At 43.5% G+C, this 23036-nt stretch overlaps 1 protein-coding gene across 1 annotated transcript in view; it reads left to right on the top strand.

Moving 5' to 3' along the window:
- KIF5C (kinesin family member 5C) overlaps positions 1 to 23036 on the top strand; it is a 153658-nt gene that overhangs the window by 45346 nt on the left and 85276 nt on the right. Inside the window, exons 2-6 of the mRNA XM_050752192.1 lie at positions 1376 to 1466; positions 8424 to 8497; positions 18214 to 18318; positions 22549 to 22597; positions 22873 to 22928. Of these exons, the coding sequence (XP_050608149.1) occupies positions 1376 to 1466; positions 8424 to 8497; positions 18214 to 18318; positions 22549 to 22597; positions 22873 to 22928 (375 nt within the window). The remainder of the gene's footprint in view (positions 1 to 1375; positions 1467 to 8423; positions 8498 to 18213; positions 18319 to 22548; positions 22598 to 22872; positions 22929 to 23036) is intronic.

Here is a 23036-nt window from a genome sequence, read left to right as displayed (position 1 = left end):
TAACAAGCCTTGCTCTTGGATCCCTCATGAGCAATTATCTTTTTGAGGAGTCCTACTGTCCTTGGGTGGTTCCTGGTGTCCAGAGCCACATGTAGGAGGGGCACAGGGGGAGAAAAGGAGGCTCTTGGCTCTCCTCTCTCCTCCCTTCTCATCTTCTGCCCTCCCCTCTGCTATGTGGTGAACATGAAGAGGAAGGGCCTCCTGAGTGAGTCCGGCTGTGGAAGAGGGTGAGCATGGTTGCCCCCTGCCTGGGTGGTGGTGGTAGAGAAGAGGTGCCTTCAGGATGGGTTCTTCTAGGGAAGGGGCTGTGTCTGTCCCACGCACCACTTCCGCAGCACTCAGCACTGTGCCTGGCACCTAAATGCCCAGTAACTCCTTATTGAACATGGAGTGATTAGGCGTCAGGGCTCATATAGTGCACAGTGGAGTTTCTTCTCTTCCCCTCTACTAGTTATTTCCTTGAAACACATACATTTGAGCATCAAACCAAATCCCAAGACCCCACACCTGGGGAAATCTCTTGATTTACTGTACAGAAGGGCCCTCTTTGTCTTGGAAGCCTCAACTCAGTTAAAGCATCACTTATGCATGAGAAAGAAAACACAAGAATTCTTTTGGACACAAAGCAATAGTAGCTTTCTAATAAGAGGAGCTCCTTAAATCTGTTTGTCCCATCTTCCCATTGACTAACATTTAAGCACATCACCTTGGCTAACTGTGCGCTGCATGAACTGGCTCCTGATTTGCTTGCCCTCCAATTCCTTGAACACACCAGGCCCTTTGCTGTCTGCTGGGCTCCTGCCTGGGATGTGCTTCTGCAGTTCTTCAGGAGCCTCCATCTTCCTGATTCTGTGAAGATACACTTAAGTGGTCCTTCTTCACCAGGCTTTCCTTGCCCTCTCTAGCATTCCCTCTGTCCTGCCATTTTAAACCTAGGCATTTTGCATTTTCCTCTGTGTTTGCTTTCTTGCTTATTAGCTATCTGCTCAACTTAATTAAATGATTCACAAGAGCAGGATTGTTTTGTGTGTTTTTTTTTTTTTTTTCAGCGTCTAGCCCAGTGCCAGGCTCTGTGTAAGTGCTCAGTAAATACTTGGTCGAATGAATGAATGAGTCTCAGCCTACCCTTCATTTAAAAAGTGGTTAAATTTAAATTTTTTAAAATCTCAGATTCTCAACATACAGTGCACATACACGCAATGCATGTGTGGTATATGCTATAAAAATTCCCTACTCTTGGTAATGAACTGCCTTAAAGAATAGGGTTGGTGATTTAGTGCCTATGGCCTAGCTACTAATGTCAGCGCTTTTTTATTCCTAAACGTCTAATGTGTTTTTTTCCCACCCTTTTCTTTCCTTTGTCTTTCTTTTTTAGCAAGGGAAGCCATATGTCTTCGACAGAGTGCTACCTCCCAACACAAGCCAAGAGCAGGTTTACAATGCATGTGCGAAGCAAATTGTCAAAGGTAAGTGCTATTTCTTTATTTCCTCCTGGGCCATTCAGAGTAATTGAAAACATTAAGTGATATTTGCAGCCTAGGAATCAATGTGCCTTGACTGTAAGCAGAGGCCTGCTAATTGGAAACACTGAATTCTATAGCCTCGGTTCCAGCCCTGATTTGCTATGATGTCAGGCAAATTATTTAATCTCTCTATTTCCCCTTTTCAAGGACATTTATTTATTTCTTTTGCCACCTTTTCTATTTTGTCACCCAAAAGTTTAAAGGAAGGTAAGCTGTATTCACACTATTTCTGTAACAATTTTAAAACACTGCTGCAGGTATGAAACCTCCTTTTTCCTTTGAAGGAGAAAATATATATTCCTGATGCTTCAGTTGTACATCTTTGGTTGATTTACTCTGTGCATCTGTCTCCCTTTTACTAATGTCTCTCAGCAAGAAGACTTAAATATGGAAAATTTTTGCCATTTAGAAATTTTCTACAGTGTCATAAAATCACATTACCGTGTTGGTTATCGAGCCTGGTCTTGCTATTCAGCATTCCTTAATGATGCTTTCTCCTAACCCATTTTCAACCATCCCACCCAGATCCTGACATTTGTTCCTCCAAACAGGTAGCCTCAAGCCTACATTTACGTCTTAGAGATCAGTCCTTTTCTCTAGGACTGGCATTGGCCCTGGAGGATTCATGTCAAAATAGCAGCAGGGAGATGAAGCAATTTACACATTGCTCTACCTTGTCCTTTCAAATCAGGGGCAGGTTGAAGCTTGCATTGGCAGGCTTGCCATCTGGACAGAGCTGGGGGGCATCTCCTGCTACTTTGCTTTTCATCATCAAATCCTTGCCCTCAAATGTGAATGCTATGGCAATTGTGCTTTCAAATGTCTTGATGCTGCCTCCTTTATAGGCAGCTCTGGATTTAAAAAGCAAGAAGTAAAAACAAAACCAAAATAACCTACCATGTCACTTTGGATCTGCTTGTTTTTAGAAGCTGACTAACCTAAGTATTTGAAATTCATGAAAATCAGCTCTCGGTACATCTGTTCGATTAATTCTGACCCTGGACACCTGTGTGGGAGATGCATGTCAGCATGTAATGTTCCTTGCTGAGGTGGATGGTTATTCACATTCTTGCTGCAGACATCAATTAATTTTGAAGGTCTTCACAGTGAGATTTTTATAGAAACCCAATGAGAAAAAAATATGCTTGAATTTGAGCTCTTTCTGAATTAATAGTATGGACCTATATCGGGTGGTAATTTTCGTCGTCTCTCTACTTTTACTCTTCTGCTTCTCTTTCTATCTAAACATGTTTTCTGTGTTTTCGCAGTATATCTTTCTTGGTTTGCTCCTACTCAGCCCTGCTCCCTATTATTGGACTCATTCATATATTTTTTATTAAAGTAAGATTAATCACATATGTGCCAGAATTTCTTTTTCTCTCCCCCTTCATTACCACAAACAAATAGTATTTACCACATGCTGTGGTAAACATGAGGGCCATTTAAATACATCCTGTCCTCTGTAAGCTGACATAATTAGAAATGGATGCACTCTGTTAAAAAAAAATCCTGTGATTAACAAACTATAGTAATACTCTTTGAGTCCTTATTCACAAAAGAAGTTTGGGCCTCTTTCAATGTTCGGATTTCTCTACAGTATGAAATGTCAGAAATGGGCAGGTCTTGTAAAGATGCGGCCTAACTCTGGATAATTTGAGACCCAGTATATAGTGAGCTATAAAGAAAACCATCTAGTAGAATAAAATCAGGCCCTGACATGATATGACAAAAAGACATTTCTAGGGTATCATAAATATATATGATCATACATACATGCCTTATTCTCCTTTAAAAAGGAATTGATGAAGGTCTGATTGAACTTTCACAAATATCCACTGAGGCTAATGTGAGAAGTGGCCATGTATTTCAGAATCAGTAAGCTAAAACATAGAGATACAAGAAAGAACTCCTTGGAATAGATGACCAGGTACAGCTGAGGTATCTCTTGCCACGAGGAACCCTATTTAAATCAAGATTGGGAGGTAGTGCTGTGGAGCCCTTTTTTTCTAGAGGCCAATAATTAAATCGGATGGCTTCCTTAGGGTACCACAGTCCCCTTGATTCCTGATAATGGGTGGACTGAGGAGCATTCCTTTCAAGTCCATCTAAACTCTTAATGCTTTGGAGCATCTGGGAGGCTCCATTTAACTTGATGGCTTTATTCTCTCTCTGGTTTTTCATTCCCTACCACTTCACTGGGTTAAAAAAATACTTTAAATGTTTGTAGAGCCCTGGCATCTCTCATGCTCCCATCTTTGGTGTTTGTTTTTCAAAATGTTGCTTGAAAAGGCATGTAGAATTCTCCTCCATTTCTTCTCAAAGAGGTTGTAGGTTTGTGACTACCAGCACAGTAAATGGGAAGGCTCCTTTGGACACCTAGGAGTCAAACACCATGGTAACTGGATGCTGTTATCGAAGTACTATAACTATGTCCCAGCCTACAGAAGCCACACCAATTATTTGCCTTCTAAATTAACTAGATACGGATGATCCAGATGCTAGAGAAGGGGATTTCTTGCTTTCCAGTTCTGGTTCCTTTAAAATTCATTCATTCAGTTGTTTCTTTTAATCATTCATTTGTGTAAGTTGTATTTAGTACTCACCACGGGGTAAGCACTGCTGGGACTGGAGTCGCCATGCTATGTAAGACTGTCTGCAAGGAGCTTTGGGTACAGGGAAAGAGACAGATGTGTACATAATCATCACACACATAGGCATTATGTACTTTAGAAAGGGTGTATGCAAAATGCCACGGGAACACAGAATAATGTCACTTGTATTGATTTTGGTCGGGAGAGGGAGTGGAGAATTAAAGAAGGTTTCTCTGAAAGGTTGGGTCCTGAGGACTATAGAATATAGCAGGGTTGTACAAGCAGAGGGGATTGCAAAAGTAAAAGCATAAAGACACAAATTCTGCTTGGGCAACTTGGAGTGGCAGAGGGTGCAGAGCGGCATTATGGGAGATGAGGCTGGGAAAGTTAGGCTGGAGCAATTTGATGGAAATGGATGGACTTTATCCTGCAGACAATGTGGACCCAATGAAGAGTGTTAAACTTAGGATGATATTACCAGATCTGTTTTGTTATTATCTTACATATGACTCTGAAGAAGAAAAAATATTTTTAGCTGTGACTTATCAGGCACTGTCTATATACTTGACATATGTTGTTGCATTTTAAATCAACAACTTTCTGAAGGGAGTTGCATTTTAAATCAACAACTTTCTGAAGGGTGAGCATTATTTTCCTCATTGTACAGAAGAGGAATTTGAGGCTCAGAGAAGTGAAGTAACTTGGCCAGGTTGGTTGGGGGGCCATGGACTGGGACTCAAGCCTGGGCTTGTCGGACTGATTGACTGATGTTCTTCTGCACTCCCCTGCCTCCCTTCCTGGTGAGCACACAGCGAGCATTTGATGACAATTATTTTATGAGCGGTCCCTGTTCTGTCAGGCCATATGGACTATTAACTAAGCATTGCAAAAGACAGGGCTGGGAATGGTGTGGGAGGAGGGTAGAGAAGAGGGGACAGGGATGGTGGCTCCCACACCTTGTGGTGGCCCTGGTGATCTGCCAGTGATGAGGCATGTTTCCATTCTGAAGACGCAGCATGCCCTTGCCTGGGCACAGTGATTAGCCTTTAGTCTGGCCAGCTGGCACGCAGGCTGGCCTTGGGTGGTCAGCAGGACCGCCTCTTCATCCTCTGGTTGTGGCCTGAGTGGTTTGGTGACTGGTGAGGATGGCCTGTCAGCCACTATCACCAGAAACCCTACAGGCCCCCATTTCCCCTGGAGAGTCAGTAGGAAGCCCCATGCCTCCTTAGGACTACTGATGGGTAGATATGATCAAATCCTCCCCCAATTCTAATCTGGAAATGGCATTAACTCTTTTGCTTTAGCAAGACCTGGATTCAGAACTGGGCAAATGGGAGGCAAGGAGCATTTTAAGTATCTACTGCTATCCTTCCTCCCCTGGGAGATGAGAAGGCTCTGGGCACCTGCGGCGGAAGCTCCTTCTGGGGTTCATGCAGCTGCGGGATGGAAGAGTGCTGTGGCCTGAGGTGCGGCGGGCTGTGCTGTACCAGTGGAGGTCACATCACACCAGGCACCAACACAAAGAAACGTTCTGTCTGCGGAGCGTGGCTGAAATGTGGAAACAGTCATTGTTTCTGCAGAGACTCTAAAACAAATGCACTCCGTGGGCCCAGGAGCGGGCAGTGGACGTGATGAAAGTGCCTTTTGTGGGCGCTTCTGTGGGAATCGGGTCGGGGGCGGCGTGGCCCCCGCAGTGCAGAGCGTGTCCTGGCCTTTCCCGCTGCGGCTCCCCCACTGCCTGTGGTCGCGGTGGCCATAGAAACGCGCTGGGCTCCTGCTCCACTTCCCCTCTGTGCCTCCCCTCACCAGCAAATCAAAACACAGACTGAGCAAACAAACAATAAACAGAAAACAAGCCCCGAAAACCTGGAGTTTCGAAGAAAATAGAGAACACCGGCTTCAAAGAGCCTTTTCGTTTAAATTACCTTCTAGTGCAGCGCGGAGCCGATAGAGGGCGACGTCGGCTCCTTTCAACCTTGAGCGCTGGAGCGAGGTTCTGCAGCAGTGAATGAGCTGTAACCTGATTGTAAATACTTTCAGGGCCGAGTGGAGTTTGTTCTAGTGGGGTTTTACGTGTTCTTCTTTTCTTACAAAAAAAGAAGGGGAAAAAAATTGTGCTCGGTGACGAAACGGCAGCAAGAAACAGATTCTCCAAGTACAGTCTCGCAGGCTTCTCAGCTCCTTAATCCAAAACAAGTGAAGCCACAGACGAGCTTCTGTTACAGTGATGGACTCAGGGGCGTGCATGAGACCTGGGAGGCCTCTGGTGTGGCCTAATTCAGGAGGAAGCTGAGCTCTGAGCTGAGTTTCCTTGGTGTGGCGGATTGCTCGGTACCACCTCCCCGGGGCCTCCTGCGTGGGAACATCGGCACTTGCAGGGTGGCCAGCAGAGGTCAGGATGGCTGGACCCCTGGCCCTGGCAACTTCGGTGCTGTTCTAACACCTGGGCCAGTGGGTTCCAGAGTGTTTCACACACAGAGGCTTAAGACAAGGAAAGCCCTTTCAGGGGTGGGTGTGTGTGTGTGTGTGTGTGTGTGTGTGTGTGTGTAGGGGGATGGTTAATTTATAAAAAATGGTAATTTTGAATAAATGGAAACTGTAATATTGTGATGTAGCCAGCATTCCAATAGGCTGGAGTTGTTCGTGTTATGAATATGGCATTTTTAAAGTTTAACCTAAGGGTGGGACCTTGTTCCTTTGGGTCCCTCAAAGCATATCATATTCATGTTGATGTGGAGGTGCTCTGTCTGCTCTGGCCTGAGGAATCTTTTCTTTGAGTAGTTTGGCATTTTTGTGGAAACTGAAGCTTGAACCTCCAAACCTTACACTGACTACTTCAAGTTTTTGCTTCCCACTGTTACCAGGGGAACCATTAGCCGAAGTCTGATACCTGTGAACGTTCTCTGTCTCTCTCTCCCTCCTCTCTCTCTCCGTCCCTCCTCTCCCCCAACCCCCAGTATAGCTTGATACAAACTCTTGAGGGCTACTAGAATTAAAAAAAAAAAAAAAAAAAAAAACCTGACACTTAATTTTCCTGTTCTTAGATTCCTAAAATAAAATATTGCTTTTCGTTCTTATCCCAGTTCACACTTCAACAACCTCAGATCGGTCAAATGTGTATCAAAATTGTTTTTAAAAACATAACAAATCAGAATTATATAAATTCAAAAAAGCAAACCCATCTAAGCAAAATAGAAACAAACCAGGATCATAAAATTCAGAGGACCCCCTCTACCATGCCCCCAAAAGAAAAACTCTATTTATAGAGCCTGAAGTAAGCCTAGCTTGGTTTTTTACATGACCCTGAGTAGGACACCTCGGTGTGGGCCCTTCTCCCTGCCTCTGCACCTTGTGCAAATGAAGACCTCCTCCCCTTATGCTGAATGGAGGATCAAGGATATTAATGATGCATTGTTCCTCTTCCAGTGATATTTGTGAGGATGAAGGAGGAAAGCAGGAGGGAAATGAGTGCTAAATATATTTTAATCACCTCTGCTGCTTTGAAAGAATTCCCACAGATAATCTTCAGCTCTTCAGCAAAAAGCAGCCTCCACCCTCGAGCCTCCCCTTGTCTCTGTGTGATGTGGCACCGACCTGCAGTGTGGAAGGCTTTGCACAGTGCTCTCATTGTGTAATTAAAAGACGTTTCCTGATGCTGATGGGCCTGGGCTGGCTTGTTAGCACTGTCAGTGCAAACACAGAGACATTAAATTTAAGTGAGGGCCCGGCTAGTTTCTGGGTTGATTGGATTGTCACCGTGAGGCTCTGTTTATAGAGTGGGGCCCTTTTCCTCCCCTGCCTCTGGACTCAAGGAGCTCTGGTAGAGCTTTCAGGAGAAACCTCCCCAAGGAGCTAGCCTGGGCCAGCGTTTAAACTGAGGAAAGAAATTCTATTCTTCATCTCACTCCAGAAACTTAGGGCATAAGAATAGTGTTTTCTTTTTCCCCCAACTAATCTCAATAGATCGACTTCTAGAAGACAACTCAAATATCCTTCTACTAAAAAAAAGTTTTGTGCTCGATGTCTCTGTCTTGATTTTGATGTCATTGGGAGAACGTGTGTCTGCCTCCTTCTTCATTAATATATTCTGTGAAGTATGAGTCCGTTTCTTTCTATTTGTAGAACAACAGAGGCCTGCACTTCTGCTCTTATCTCATAATTCTACTTAAAATTCACAAGGAGTTAAAATATATCATTTGTATGAAAAATGAGATGGGCCATTTGGAAAATGTAATTTTAAAATATGCAACCTACACCAGCATATGATCAAAGTAATGAGTTAATTTTAATTTCTTTTTCTTGTTCACAGATGTCCTTGAAGGTTATAACGGGACGATTTTTGCGTATGGGCAGACTTCATCAGGAAAAACCCACACCATGGAGGTAAGATTACAATGTCTAATGTGAATCTCTGAGATGACTGAATGCAACTGACGTTTCCAGCAAAACTTGAGGTGCATGTGGCTTTCTTTACTGGGAAATAGAGACGGTTATGTTTGGCCAATTAATTATGTCTTTGAGAAGTTTTAAAATAGCAGTGAAAAATAAAGTCTCAGGAATTCAGTATTTTTAAAAGGCCTTTATTGATAACTTTGTGATGGTAAGAATACATTCTATTCGGAACCAATCATTGATTAGCTAAGCAGTAGTGTGAACATCATTCTGGACTTCAGCCTCAATCTAACTGGGAAAGCCTATTGGGAAAATCATTTACCTTGATGAAGGCCCCCGGGGAGGTACATCTCTTAGAATAAATGAAAAATCAGAGATTTTAAAAAGTTGGCTTATGAGCCACATTCAGCCCACAGACGTATTTTTGTTTGGCCTGCCCATTATGTATATTTTTTAAATTGTAAGCAATGTTAAAAATTGGATGATTTCACACCATTCAAATTTTCCATCTTAGGTTGAATATTCTGAAGATCTGGCAGCACTGGGTGAATTTCACCATAATATAAAATTCAGGCTTCTCTGTTCACTTCATTGTCCTGTTCACCTTTTTGTTAACATTTCTAGTGCAGGGAATAGCTGCTGTCACCTAGGAGAAGTTTGGTAAAATATCTGTTAGTATTTGTGAAAATGGTGCCTGTGGTCCTGGCCCTGGCCACCCCACGTATATGGGGCGGGACTCTCCATTGTACTCACACCCAGCCCACTTCATGCACACTGGGGTGAAGATGAACTTATATTCGGCATCCTTCCTTATTAACTTACATACCTGCTCCCTGAAGGCACTTCAGGGTATGACCCCAGCTCCATTTGTTGGCTGTGGAACTTTGTGGCTTCAGTTTGTTTTGCAAACAAGGCAGGTCTGCAGGCAAAATTGAACCCCTTTGCCTCCTCTTTTCCTTTTTTTTAAATCACCAAATCCTATAGGGCCTTCAGGGCCTGATAATTCTTCTAAAGGTGAGACCCACCTGACAGGTGAGGAGAGGTGTTAAGCGTGGTTATTATAAGAAACTGCACAGAGGAAGTTTGGGGAATTCAGCAGCAGGGTAAAATGAATCCTTAATCCTTCCAGCTTAGGGTTTTTCATTTACGATGCCCTCCTGGGAATAGCACTGAGACGGCTGCTGCAGAATCGGTTTAGCTTATGAATCATTCCTATTGAAGAGGAGATTTCAAAGGCACGAGGCTAAAATCCTCAGGGCTCTGATGTTCTGCTCATACTGATTTCAAGTGTGGGTACAGTGCCGGGGATCTCATTTCTGTGGTGTTGACTCTCTTTCACCCGTTTTGCTGAAGACAAAGTGGTTCAGAGACTGCACAGATTAAAGGAAGCATGAGGTTTATTTATCACTTCTTTCTGACTAAGCAGGTCTTTCCCTTGACACCTGAGTGGCCTCAGCCTATCTCCTCCTCTCACACTCTACTGCAGAACGTCTTGGAAACGCTGGCCCTGGTATCCCCATGCTCCTGCCCCGACCCCTCGCCTTTCCCTCTCTTACTGGGCCCCCGACTCTTGCCCTTGATGCTATACAAAAGTTACAGTTCTACATTTCCTGGGTCCCACCTAGTCCAGTAGCTGTGGACAAAAACTTCCTCATAGGTCAGATGGCACTTGAAAGAGAGATATGGTGTCTAGTGAGGAATTCAATCAGTCCGGAGGTTTTCGTTTTGTTTTTATATTACCAAACTGTATATAATACCAAACAAAAACAAACAAAAGCAACCCGCGTTATTTAAAATCCCCCCAAATCTCTTGGAATGCTTACAAGAGTGACCTTTTAAGCTTTGGGATTCGAAAATATAAGGTATTTGCTAAATGCCAGAAATTCAAACTGTAAGACATCAAGAGAGAGAATGCTCCCCAGTGTAACATCTTATTTCAGGAGAAGAGATGGATATAGGGTGATGGCAAAGAGCTATGCCCTGCCTTTAAACCTAATATGGGAGGCCAGGCGTGGTAGCTTATGCCTGTAATCCCAGCATGTAGGTCAGGAGTTCGAGACTAGCCTGGCTAACATGGTGAAACCCCATCCCTACTAAAAATACAAAAAAAATTAGTCAGGCGTGGTGGCGCACATTTTGTAGTCCCAGCTACCTGGGAGACTGAGGCAGGAGAATCGTTTAAACTAGGGAGGCAAAGGTTGCAGTGAGCCAAGATTACAGCACTGCACTCCAGCCTGAGTGACAGAGCAAGACTCCGTCTTAAGAAATAAATAGATAAAAATAAATAAATAAAATAAAAATCCAAAAAACAAAAACTCGTATAAGAGATATTTTGCTAAACTAGAGGCTCTCAAGCCGTCCGTGTCTTACAGTGTAAACTCCACAATGCCTGCCCAGCGAGGACTCATGGGGGACCTGAAAGGAACTGGGTTCCGGACAGGTTTCGCCTCTGGTTGCCTAAATTCTGTCACCTCTTCATCTTTGTCAGTTTTAAAAGGTCGATTGTAATGAGTTGCTTTTCTTTATTGTGACTTTTGCAGATCACATACTTGTGCCTACAGTTAGAAATAGTTGATGTAGATGGGAGTTTTTTCCTAGTGCCACCCACCCCCTCACTTAATCGAGTTCTTTCTGTAGGGTAATTATAGATTGGAGCAAAGGTAAGGGATATTTTCAGAGGAAGACAGAGGGAAGGAGGAGCCTCAAGCTGAAGTCATAGATACTGCAGGAGACCAAGAAATCCAGGATCCTGGAATGCGATTAAGTCAAAAAAGCCCTATACAGGGTCTGCATTCTCTGAAAGGAGGATTTTATGTATTCAAATTACACATTGTGATCTTCCAAAGGCTTTCGGAAGGGGATGTTAACTCCCTGAGTGTCCCTGAGTGGACAGAGCAGTCACATGTTAAAGCTGTTTTTCACTTTAATCCCCCTGGTTTTGGTCTGACCTCCAGTGGTGACTCTATTACCTTGTATTGAGGGGAACAAACAGATAAGCCTACATAAAATTGGAAAGATTAGCTTCTCAAGATGGAGCACTTAAGGTAGGTTTTCAGTAAATATATGACTCACTGGATGGTGTTAATGCTAAGCTTGGTGGACACCAACACACAGAAGGTCCTGGGCTTGTGTTGCCTATACCCAGGGTTGGCGCTGGGGAGGACACAGGGGTTTCCAGCTCCAGCTGAGGAAAAGGGGACGGACTGTTCTTTTTGTTCAGTGTGTGATGCTGGGAAGGGCTTCTCTTGGCCCCATGCCCTACTTTGTGATCCTTTTCTGCACACTGATATAGATGGATGGAGATGCTTTGTGTTTTTTCTTTCTGCCCAAAGAGATGCTTGGAGGTCATCTGAATGGTACAGGCTTCCCGGCTGCCCCGCCAAGCCTGCCAAGTGATTTCGAACAAGGCTATCTGAACGCACAGTGCTCATGTACTGACGGGCTGACATCTTAAGTGTTTCAGGAAACTCTTGCCCTGCTTGGGAGGTCAAGGAGGCAACTGGGGTTGGAACAAAGAGAGTCTTGTTCAGTGGCTGGTGGCCTGGGTCCTGTTTCTTCTTTCACATGTGCTCCTAAAAGATCACATTCCATGGGAAAAGTTTGTGGATAAAATTATACAGGATGCAGTTATAAAGATCTTTCTCCTATGTGCTTTCCGGGAGAAACAAGGTGGTGAAGCAGCGGATTTCTTTGCTCCCCAAGTTCATCTTTGATCCTTCAGCTACAATACACTTTCACTGTTCTTTCTCAGTTCCTGTACCTTGTTCTCCCACTCACCTTCTCTGCCCACATCCTCTCTGCCCATTCCTAAACTTACTCATTCTTCAAGATTTGGTGTCCCTCAAGGAAGCCATCCCATATTACCCATTTATTACTGGAAATCTGGGACATTTCTAGTCTCTGAATTTCTATAGCTCTCAGCTGTTTTCCCACTTCTTACTGCCCGAAGCAACTGTGCATTGTGGGTCTGGACTGCACATCTCATCTGCAAGGGTCAGTGTAGAAGCAGTGAAGACCTCTAAGGAGCACCTGTCATACACACATACACAGACACACCACACACCACACACCACATTCCACCCCCCACATATATCATACACACACACAGACATATGCACACCACACACATATATACACAGACATACCATACACCACATACCGTACACCCCCCACATACATTGTACACACACACAGACATACGCACACCACATATATACACAGACACACCATACACCACATACCATACACCCCCACATACATTGTACACACACAGACATACGCACACCACACACATATATACACAGACACACCATACACCACATATCATACATCCCCCACATACACTGTACACACACAGACATATGCACACCACACACATATATACACAGACACACCATACACCACATATCATACATCCCCCACATACATTGTACACACACAGACATATGCACACCACACACATATATACACAGACACACCATACACCACATATCATACATCCCCCACATACATTGTACACACACAGACATATGCACACCACACACATATATACACAGACACACCATACACCACATATCATACATCCCCCACATACATTGTACACACACAGACATACGCACACCACACACATATATACACAGACACACCATACACCACATATCATACATCCCCCACATACATTGTACACACACACAGACATATGCACACCACACACATATATACACAGACACACCATACACCACATATCATACATCCCCCACATACATTGTACACACACAGACATATGCACACCACACACATATATACACAGACACACCATACACCACATATCATACATCCCCCACATACATTGTACACACACAGACATACGCACACCACACACATATATACACAGACACACCATACACCACATATCATACATCCCCCACATACATTGTACACACACAGACATATGCACACCACACACATATATACACAGACACACCATACACCACATATCATACATCCCCCACATACATTGTACACACACAGACATACGCACTCCACACACATATATACACAGACACACCATACACCACATACCATACACCCCCACATACATTGTACACACACACAGACATACGCACACCACATATATACACAGACACACCATACACCACATACCATACACCCCCACATACATTGTACACACACAGACATACGCACACCACACACATATATACACAGACACACCATACACCACATATCATACATCCCCCACATACATTGTACACACACACAGACATACGCACACCACACACATATATACACAGACACACCATACACCACATACCATACACCCCCACATACATTGTACACACACAGACATATGCACACCACACACATATATACACAGACACACCATACACCACATATCATACATCCCCCACATACATTGTACACACACACAGACATACGTACACCACACACATATATACACAGACACACCATACACCACATATCATACATCCCCCACATACATTGTACACACACAGACATACGCACACCACACACATATATACACAGACACACCATACACCACATATCATACATCCCCCACATACATTGTACACACACACAGACATATGCACACCACACACATATATACACAGACACACCATACACACATATCATACATCCCCACATACATTGTACACACACACACGCACACACAGACATATTACACACCACATACCACACCCCACATACATTGTACACATACACAGACATATGCATACCACATACATATACACAGACACATCACACACAGATGCACCACACACCATACCTCCCACATACATCACACACACACACACATACACACACAGACACACCATATACCACATACCCCCCACATACAGGAGACACACACAGACATATGCACACCACACACATATACACAGACACACCACATGCATAATATACACACAGACACACCACACACCATATACCACACTGCTTAAATACATCATACACACAAACATATACACATCACACATATACCTACACAGACACACCACACACCACATACCACACACCCTCCCACATACATCATACACATACAGACATATACATACCACAGACATACCTCACACCACACAAGGCCCTCACATGCATCATAAACACACACAGACATATATATCACACACATACAGACACACCACACAACACATACTGCACATGCCCCCATACATCATACACACGCAGACATATACACGTCACACACTTGCACACACGGACATCACATACCACCCCTCCACATACATCATACATATACACACAGGTATATGCACACCACACACAAACACAGCACACACTACACACTGTATACCACATGTGACCCCTACATACATCATAAACATACAGAGATGTACACCTCACACACCTACATATGGACATGCATATGACACACTATATACCACACCCCCATCATACACACACAGACATACACACATACAGACATACCACATACCCCACACCACACATCGTATAGCATACCCCCCACATACACACACACACAGACACCACATACAGACGCTCCCACATATACATGCACACATACCGACAGACCCCACATATATACACATACAACACACACATATACCCCCATATACACACACACACACACACACACACCGCATACATCATACAGACACAGACACCACATATCACACATATACAATACACACACACCACAGAATGCCACACGCCACAAGCACTCCCACACTCGCCACACTTCCTACATTCACGCTATAGCACATGCCTGCACACATTCCCTACATCCATCTCACACACATATATGCCCCACATCACACATACATGTTAATACTCCACGTACATCACACGCCCCCACACATGCAGACATAACCCTCACACCCTACACATGTATCACACACAGACATACACCACACACACATCACACATCCATATGCTCCCCTAACACGACACACACACACAGACACACACACACACACACAGGCACGCTCCACATGCCCTACATCCTCCCCTGCATACGCACACCTGCAGATTGTTTCGGCAGGCCTAGTTTACTGCACACAAAGCCCTTACCGCTCTTGAGCATCTGAGCTGGATCAAGCAGGCCAGCTGCTAGGCCTGCAGTGGATTTGGGTATGCGTCTGTTCCTGTGGGGATGGGAGGCATTATTATGAGAACACTCACTTTTCTTACATTGATTTTAGGGTGAGGACTTCAGAGAGACACAAAGTAGAGAGTGTCCTAGATTCATCTCTGGTTCTGCCTTGGTTCTTGCCCTGACAAAGGCAAACAAAGGGATGTCAGCACTTGTATAAGCCAGGAATCAATGGGGAGATAAATCCATTGAAAGGGAAAGCATATAGGAAAATAGATGTGAGTCAATTATAAATGATTTTTGGATTATCAGTCGTTCTTCTCTGGCTGTGGGCTACTGAGGAGAAGCTGAAGGATTATCATCAATTATTAAAAAGCTCTGGAGGGCTTGGGTAGGGGAGGTCTTTTGATTGGCTGAGTGGAGTCATGACATTTGACAATACGGAAATGATGTTCTCACCATAGGTATTGTTCCTGCCAGTGATCTCCATGCTTCAGAGCATGTGGGGGCCCATTGTCTAATTTGTTACATGTTTATGATGGAATATACAGTTTAAAAGTTATCAAGATCTGAGATTGTCAGTCTGTCATTTGGCACTGTTTTCTTTCCGAAGATATGTATTAATTGTCAGAGATAGAAATGTGTTTCAGACTCTTCAGGTGAAATAAACTCTAACAACTTGTTCGTGAGAACCTCCTATGAGCTGAGTGATATAATACGAACATTTATTTGAGCCCGTCCCATGTCACTAAGCACTTTATATATCCTATTTAACTTAAATTATACAATAATGCTATGTAATAAATACTAAATTTTGTAAGCAATGGGGAGAAATATACATGCACTGGCCATCCCTATCTTTAGGAAGTATGCAGTCAAACTAAAAAACAATATCAATACATCAAACTATTTAGATTCTTAATAGATAAGGGCATTCCAGAGGAGTACCCATTTTTCCAGATGAGACAGCTTTGCTGGAAGCCAGACTGCCGGATGAGGTGGCTCATGCCTGTAATCCCAGCACTCTGGGAAGCCAAGGTGGGCAGACACTTTGAGCTCAGGAGTTGGACACCAGCCTTGGTAACATGGCAAAACCTTGTCTCTACAAAAAATACAAAAAATTAGCCGGGTGTGGTGGTGCACACCTGTAGTTCCAGCTACTAGGGAAGCTGAGGTTGGAGGATCACTTGAGCCTGAGAAGTGGAGGTTGCAGTCAGCGCTTCAGCCTGGGCAACAGAGTGAGACCTTGTCTAAAGAAAAAAAAAAATCTGGAAAATTCTCTGGGTGTACGGTTGGCACTGATCACTTTAAACCTGCAGACCGTGTGTTTGTTCACTGATGGGTTGTTGAACTCATATGAGAACTTAAATGCTTATTTGATGGTGGGCTTAGGCAAAGGCTCTCTGGAGCTTGTGTGTTGCTTTAAATGCTTCTGGAAGTCTTCATTAGGAGTTGCTGTCAGATCCTATGGCATCTTTTCTAAAATCTTCAGAGGTGGCAAATTCTGGACCTTAGAAGTGGTTTTGGTAATATCCAAATAGCAGGATAATTTACCTGTCCCCATCCCCTTAGGTAAAATGAGTAAAGTAGAAAAGGGGGGAAAGAAGAATATAAGACTATCTTAAACGTGGATTTAGGTGTTAGAAACAGCTAAAACTTATTTAGAACAATTCAGCCTGGGGACTACAGATTTTTTTTTTTTTTTTTTTTTTTTTTTTTTTTTTTTTTTTTTTTTTTTTTTTTTTGAGACGGAGTCTGGCTCTGTCGCCCGGGCTGGAGTGCAGTAGCCGGATCTCAGCTCACTGCAAGCTCCGCCTCCCGGGTTTACGCCATTCTCCTGCCTCAGCCTCCCGAGTAGCTGGGACTACAGGCGCCCGCCGCCTCGCCCTTTTTTTTTGTATTTTTTAGTAGAGACGGGGTTTCACCGTGTTCGCCAGGATGGTCTCGATCTCCTGACCTAGTGATCCGCCCGTCTCGGCCTCCCAAAGTGCTGGGATTACAGGCTTGAGCCACCGCGCCCGGCCAGACTACAGATTTTTAAAAGAAATTGACGAAGTGTATTTTCTTGATTGATCTGTTAAATGATACTGAAAGTGTTGCCAGAATAAGGTTCTTAGAAATTTTGAAAATTTTTGGAAATCAGTTCTAAAGGTTATTTCATTAAAGGACATTACCTTACTTGGACCTGCAGGCTCAAGTCAGTTTGTAAATACTCAAAACCCAAACCCATATATTCTCATTCCTTCTCCTGCTCCCTTTCCCTTCTCCTCCTCACCCCACACTAGCCACATAGACACTGATTTGCTGCCTTGAGTGGCCGCTGGAGGCAATACTGTGGGTCTCAGAATTTAACAGCACAAGTGCTCCCCTGCTGGATAAACAGATGAACACATTGAGTTTTTCCACCAACTTCTGGTCTGTTGGCAAGTCAGGTAGATGCCCAAGGGAGCCGGCAGGCACACGTGGGTGCTTCCTGCTCCACCAGGTTCTGTCTAAGGAACCCAGCAATGGTTCCTCCTCTCTCTCCTGTGTCTCCCAGCACCCTTTAACGGCCTGTGTTTGTATTTTCACCCACTAGGGGAAGCTGCACGACCCCCAGCTCATGGGGATCATCCCACGAATTGCTCATGATATCTTTGACCATATCTACTCCATGGATGAGAACCTGGAATTTCACATAAAGGTATGTATTACTGATTGGTCAAGAGAAGACACTGGGCCCCAGATAACGTTTCTTATCCCTCCTCCTTTCAAATAGATATAAAAGATGATCTTACTAATTTAAATTACATTCTTGTGGTAAGCAGAGCCCTCTTCCTTACTGACCTAGGCTAACAGGTATCTGGAGGGTTTGCTTGAAATATCCAGATAATGAAAGCAAAAGCCTTCTTTAGCAGGAAATCATCTTGATTGTTGCCCGAATTCTACCCTTTATCCTCTGGATCTCCGTGGATATGACTGAAATGTGTTTGTGTGTGGGTTAGGGCAGCATTTCTCAAAGTGTGTTCTGTGGAACACAGTGCCTCGTATTATTAATGGTGGGCTTGCAGGGAAAAGGGCTATAAGGCCAAATGAGCTGGGAAAGTGCTTCCTTGAACAGTGTTAAATTTATCACAAGTTTCAACGTGCTCTGCAAAGGGGACATGTATTAGATTACATTTCCCAGCTTATTTGAATATAGACACATTTCTCCCCCTAAGAGTATCACAGACTTGTGTTTTGAGCAGAGCGTCACAGAGCAGAAGTCTGAGAAATGTTGGGAAGAGGAATTCTCCTCCTTTTTATCTTCCTCTTTGTATTTTGTTTTTGTTTTAAACCAGAACTTGTTATGGACTTCAATTTACATTAAAAGAGAGATTTCTACTCTCTTACTGTAGCTGTTTAATAATAAAATTTGTTATTAGGATGTATTCATTGGAACACCTCTTTTGCAAGTGACTGAAAGGCACTTGTTTAAGCAAATAGAGGATATTGTTATAAGAGACAGAATCTGACAGTAGGCATTTTGTGGAGGATGAAGTGTGGAGGGCAGGAAATCTAAGCCCTGTTTTTCTTTTTTCTTTTTAAACTTTTTAAACAATTGAGATATTGTTCACATAACGCAAAATTCACCCTTTAAAAGTGTATAGATTGATGGTTTTTAATATATTCCCAACAGCGTACAATGATGATCCTTATCTAATTCTTGAGCATGTCATCACCTCCAAAAGAAACCCCAAATCCGTTACAGTCCCTGCTTTTCTGCCCTCTTGCTTGACTTCTTTCTCTTGTTCTGGAGCATCTTCTCTCTTTTTGGTGGGAGAAGGGGTTGGCAACATGGCAGCTGCTGCTCCAGCATTCCCTTATTTCCAACCCCAAATTCCCTTGCGAAGGGACTCATTGGCCCAGCCTACATAGGCTCCCCCCTGCCTGATGAGCTGTGTCCAGGATGCACATGCTGTCTGGGGGCCCCCACTGTGGCTGGGGAGGGTGAAGGGGCAGTTCTAAGAAGACTTGCTGAGCAGATCTGCTAAGAGATTTCCCTTCAGGCTGGGATCTTAGTGCACCAGGCCCATCTGTTCAGAGATGAGGAAATGGAAGTTTAAAGATGCACGGTTAGTTAGGCCGGGCGCGGTGACTCACACCTGTAATCCCAGCACTTTGGGAGGTTGAGGCGAGTGGATCGCCTGAGGTCAGGAGTTTGAGACCAGCCTGGCCAACATGGTGAAACCCTGTCTCAACTAAAAAAAGAAAAAAAAAAATTAGCCAGGCATGGTGGTGTGTGCCTATAATCCCAGCTACTCAGGAGGCTGAGGCACGAGAATCACTTGAACCCAGGAGGCAGAGGTTGCTGTGAGCTGAGATCGCTCCACTGCACTCTAGCTTGGGTGACAGAGAGAGACTCTGTCTGAAAAAAAAAAAAAGACGCGGAGTTAGAAGGCCCAACTTAAACAGCAAGTTATTGATAAAGCTAAGAATTGACCCTAGGTCTGACCTAGGTCTAGGCATATGTGATACCTTTTCAATTGTATGAAACTTCTCCCCTTACTACTATATACCTTTCGTAAATTACATAAAAAGAAGGCAACAACTGTTTGCCCAACTCTAAATTACATCTAGCAAATCACTTTTCCTTAGGAGTCCTTTTGTTGGCTAAAGCCTGCTTCTCCTTCTTGCCAAGATTCTTTATATCTAAGGATACAGAAGCTTGTTGCTTTGATGGGATCAAGATTTAGAAGCTTAGTGCTTCTTTAGGGCTGTTTGCATTTAAATAGCTTAAACTACTGCAGGGTTCTTATGTGATAATCCTGGAATAAGATGTTAAACCAATTACTGCCCTCAAAATAGGGTCTTGTGTTAGAATCTTATTAAGATAAAAACAGCCCTAGCATGAAGTTGGGGGAGGAGAGGAACAACACTCTTAGTCTCTAGGGCTGAATTTTACAGTCCAGATTTCTGTGTAGCATTTGTAGTTATGCTTACTTGTTTTATAAATAATAATTATAAGTGGGCAAATTAGTTGCTGACTACTTCGTATTTTGAACTGAGTAGTGAGAGGCTAAATCAAGAAAAAGAGGACTGATTAAGGCAATATTGAAAATCTGCTCCTTAAAATGAGTCCCACAGACGTTTTAAACTTTATTTCCGAACATGCTATTTCTTAATGCCAAACAATGCCTGTTTATTTTTCTTCCGCCTGGTCTCACAAAATATTTGAAATGACAAAACAACAAAATCGCCACCCTCACACACACACCAAAAGCAGAAATTAATAAAATCAGAATCCTGTTTCTACTTACGTTAAATGTGAATATGATTCTAATTGCCAGACTTGCCAGTATCTAGTTTGTGACTTTTTAAAGACATAATTAATTTTCTCTGTAATCGATGGAAATAAGGCCACATGTTTAAGATCTCAAAAATAATAGACAATGGATTGAAAATCAGACAAATCTGAAATAAATAGAATGCACTGAACTAGAATTGAGTTGGCTGCAGGAAGGGCTGGGTTAGAGATGTGCAGGATTGGAGGCCAAACAGACCCATAAGGATTGGGGGAGTGTGGCAGCATGAGAGATTAGACAAAGCTGTAGATGTGAGTCTTTGAAATGTCACATAGATGTGTCCATGAGAGATGGGCCTCAGACTCACAGGGGAGTCTGACAGGTGTTCAAGCAGGCAGATGTTGCTAGGGATACAGGCAGCCAGGAGAGATGCCCAGCAGCGGATTCCAGGGCTCAAGCTAGGACCCCACATCTCAGAGTAACTGGAATGGTTCCAGTCGGGTGGTTCCAGACCGAGGCACATTAAAAATAATGGATCAGGGCTGAGTCGGAACTGGGAGCAGTGCTGGGTTAGAGTCTCCGCTTCCCCATGACTGGTCCAGAGCTGGGATGTAAGGATGAGGTTTCACCTGAGTAGTCACATCCCAGCTTTACAGCTTTACAACTGTTTTCCTTTCTGCCCATTCCCTTGTTTAGATTTCAAAAGAACTTATGAACATAGGGCAGATAAGTTTATTGGGTAGGCAGAAAGCAAATGTAAACAGAGTACAGAATCCTGGAGGGGGATTTTTGACATCGTAAAGCCCTATGGCTTCATGTGACAGATGGGACAATTGAGGCATAGGGTCTTGGTATGTGTAAATTGAGTCCCTAAGACCTCATATTTAGTTAAAGCAGGTCTCAGACATCAGCCAGCATAAGAATCGCCTGGGGAATTGAGAACCAGATTCCTAGGTCCTGTTCTCTGGGATTTGGATTCAGCAGGACTGCAGTAGTGTTCAGGGTTCTGCAGTTCAAACAGGTTCTTAGGCGATGCTGATGAAGGTGGTGCTGCAGCTGAGCCTTGAGACTAATGGGAAGGCCTCCTTTTCTTCTCACAGTCTAACCACCTTTTTTCAAGTCCCATTTTGTTCAGATCTTTCCTGGATGCACCAGAGCTGGCCACCGTTACCAGCTCTTGCCCAGTTACCTTTCTGAGCTCTTGTAGTTCTAAAAACACTGCCCTTGTCCTCTCCCGGCTTCTTGCATGTGAACATTTGGACTAAGTCCCTGCTCCTTCATGATACTGTCAGTATCATGCAATAAGGTGAGGCCTACTGATTGTTTTCTAAGCTTGCTTCGTGCTTGTCTAACATAAAGTCTAGAGTCCTCCTGTAAGTGTCTAGCACACGATGTTAAGAACACCTGAATGACAACCAAAGGGAGCTGTGATGTGTGGGGATGGAGAATGGTCCACACTTAGGGAAGCGTAGAGCTAGCAGGAAGCAGGGGAATCCCAGTAGAGCTGGCCAGATTCTGAGTCTTCACTTTGAACCCCTCTTCTTACTCTTCTTAGCCATGCATGATAAAAGCTTTCATAAGTACTAATAATGGTATTTTTGAAATACACTGTGGCATGTCTATTCCCAACTCAATTTGTTTTTAACTAGGTTTCCTATTTTGAGATCTACTTGGACAAAATAAGGGACTTACTTGATGGTAAGTAACCTCAGTGCTTGTCCTTTATTTGTTCTGTAACAAAAGTCTGGGGAGGTTGAAATGGTTTATCACACTTCTGCTTAAGGAATTAATGAAAAGTTATAGAGATACTCTGTTGCCCTCAGGGTATATGTTCATTCTCAGCCAAGGCTTAAACTTGCGTATTGCAAAGAGATTAGATTTGCCTGTCCTTTGTAACAAACTTCCATTTTTCCTCCAATATAGTCTTTAACTTTTATTTTCTTCTTTGCATGCTGTCATTCTCACCTCTGTAGTATCCAAGACCAACTTGGCCGTTCATGAAGATAAAAACAGAGTCCCGTATGTAAAGGTATGAGGAAGATTTGATTGGTGATGCCATTAATTTCTCTGCAGTCTCTGTCATAATAATTATTACATAAGATGCACAGAATATTATCTGTAAAGAGCATATAGGCAT

The sequence above is a fragment of the Macaca thibetana genome, chromosome 12, assembly GCF_024542745.1.
Source record: "Macaca thibetana thibetana isolate TM-01 chromosome 12, ASM2454274v1, whole genome shotgun sequence".
Lineage (NCBI taxonomy): Eukaryota > Metazoa > Chordata > Mammalia > Primates > Cercopithecidae > Macaca > Macaca thibetana.
The sequence above is the reverse complement of the archived record's forward strand: the minus strand, read 5'-3'. Positions and strand labels throughout refer to the sequence as shown.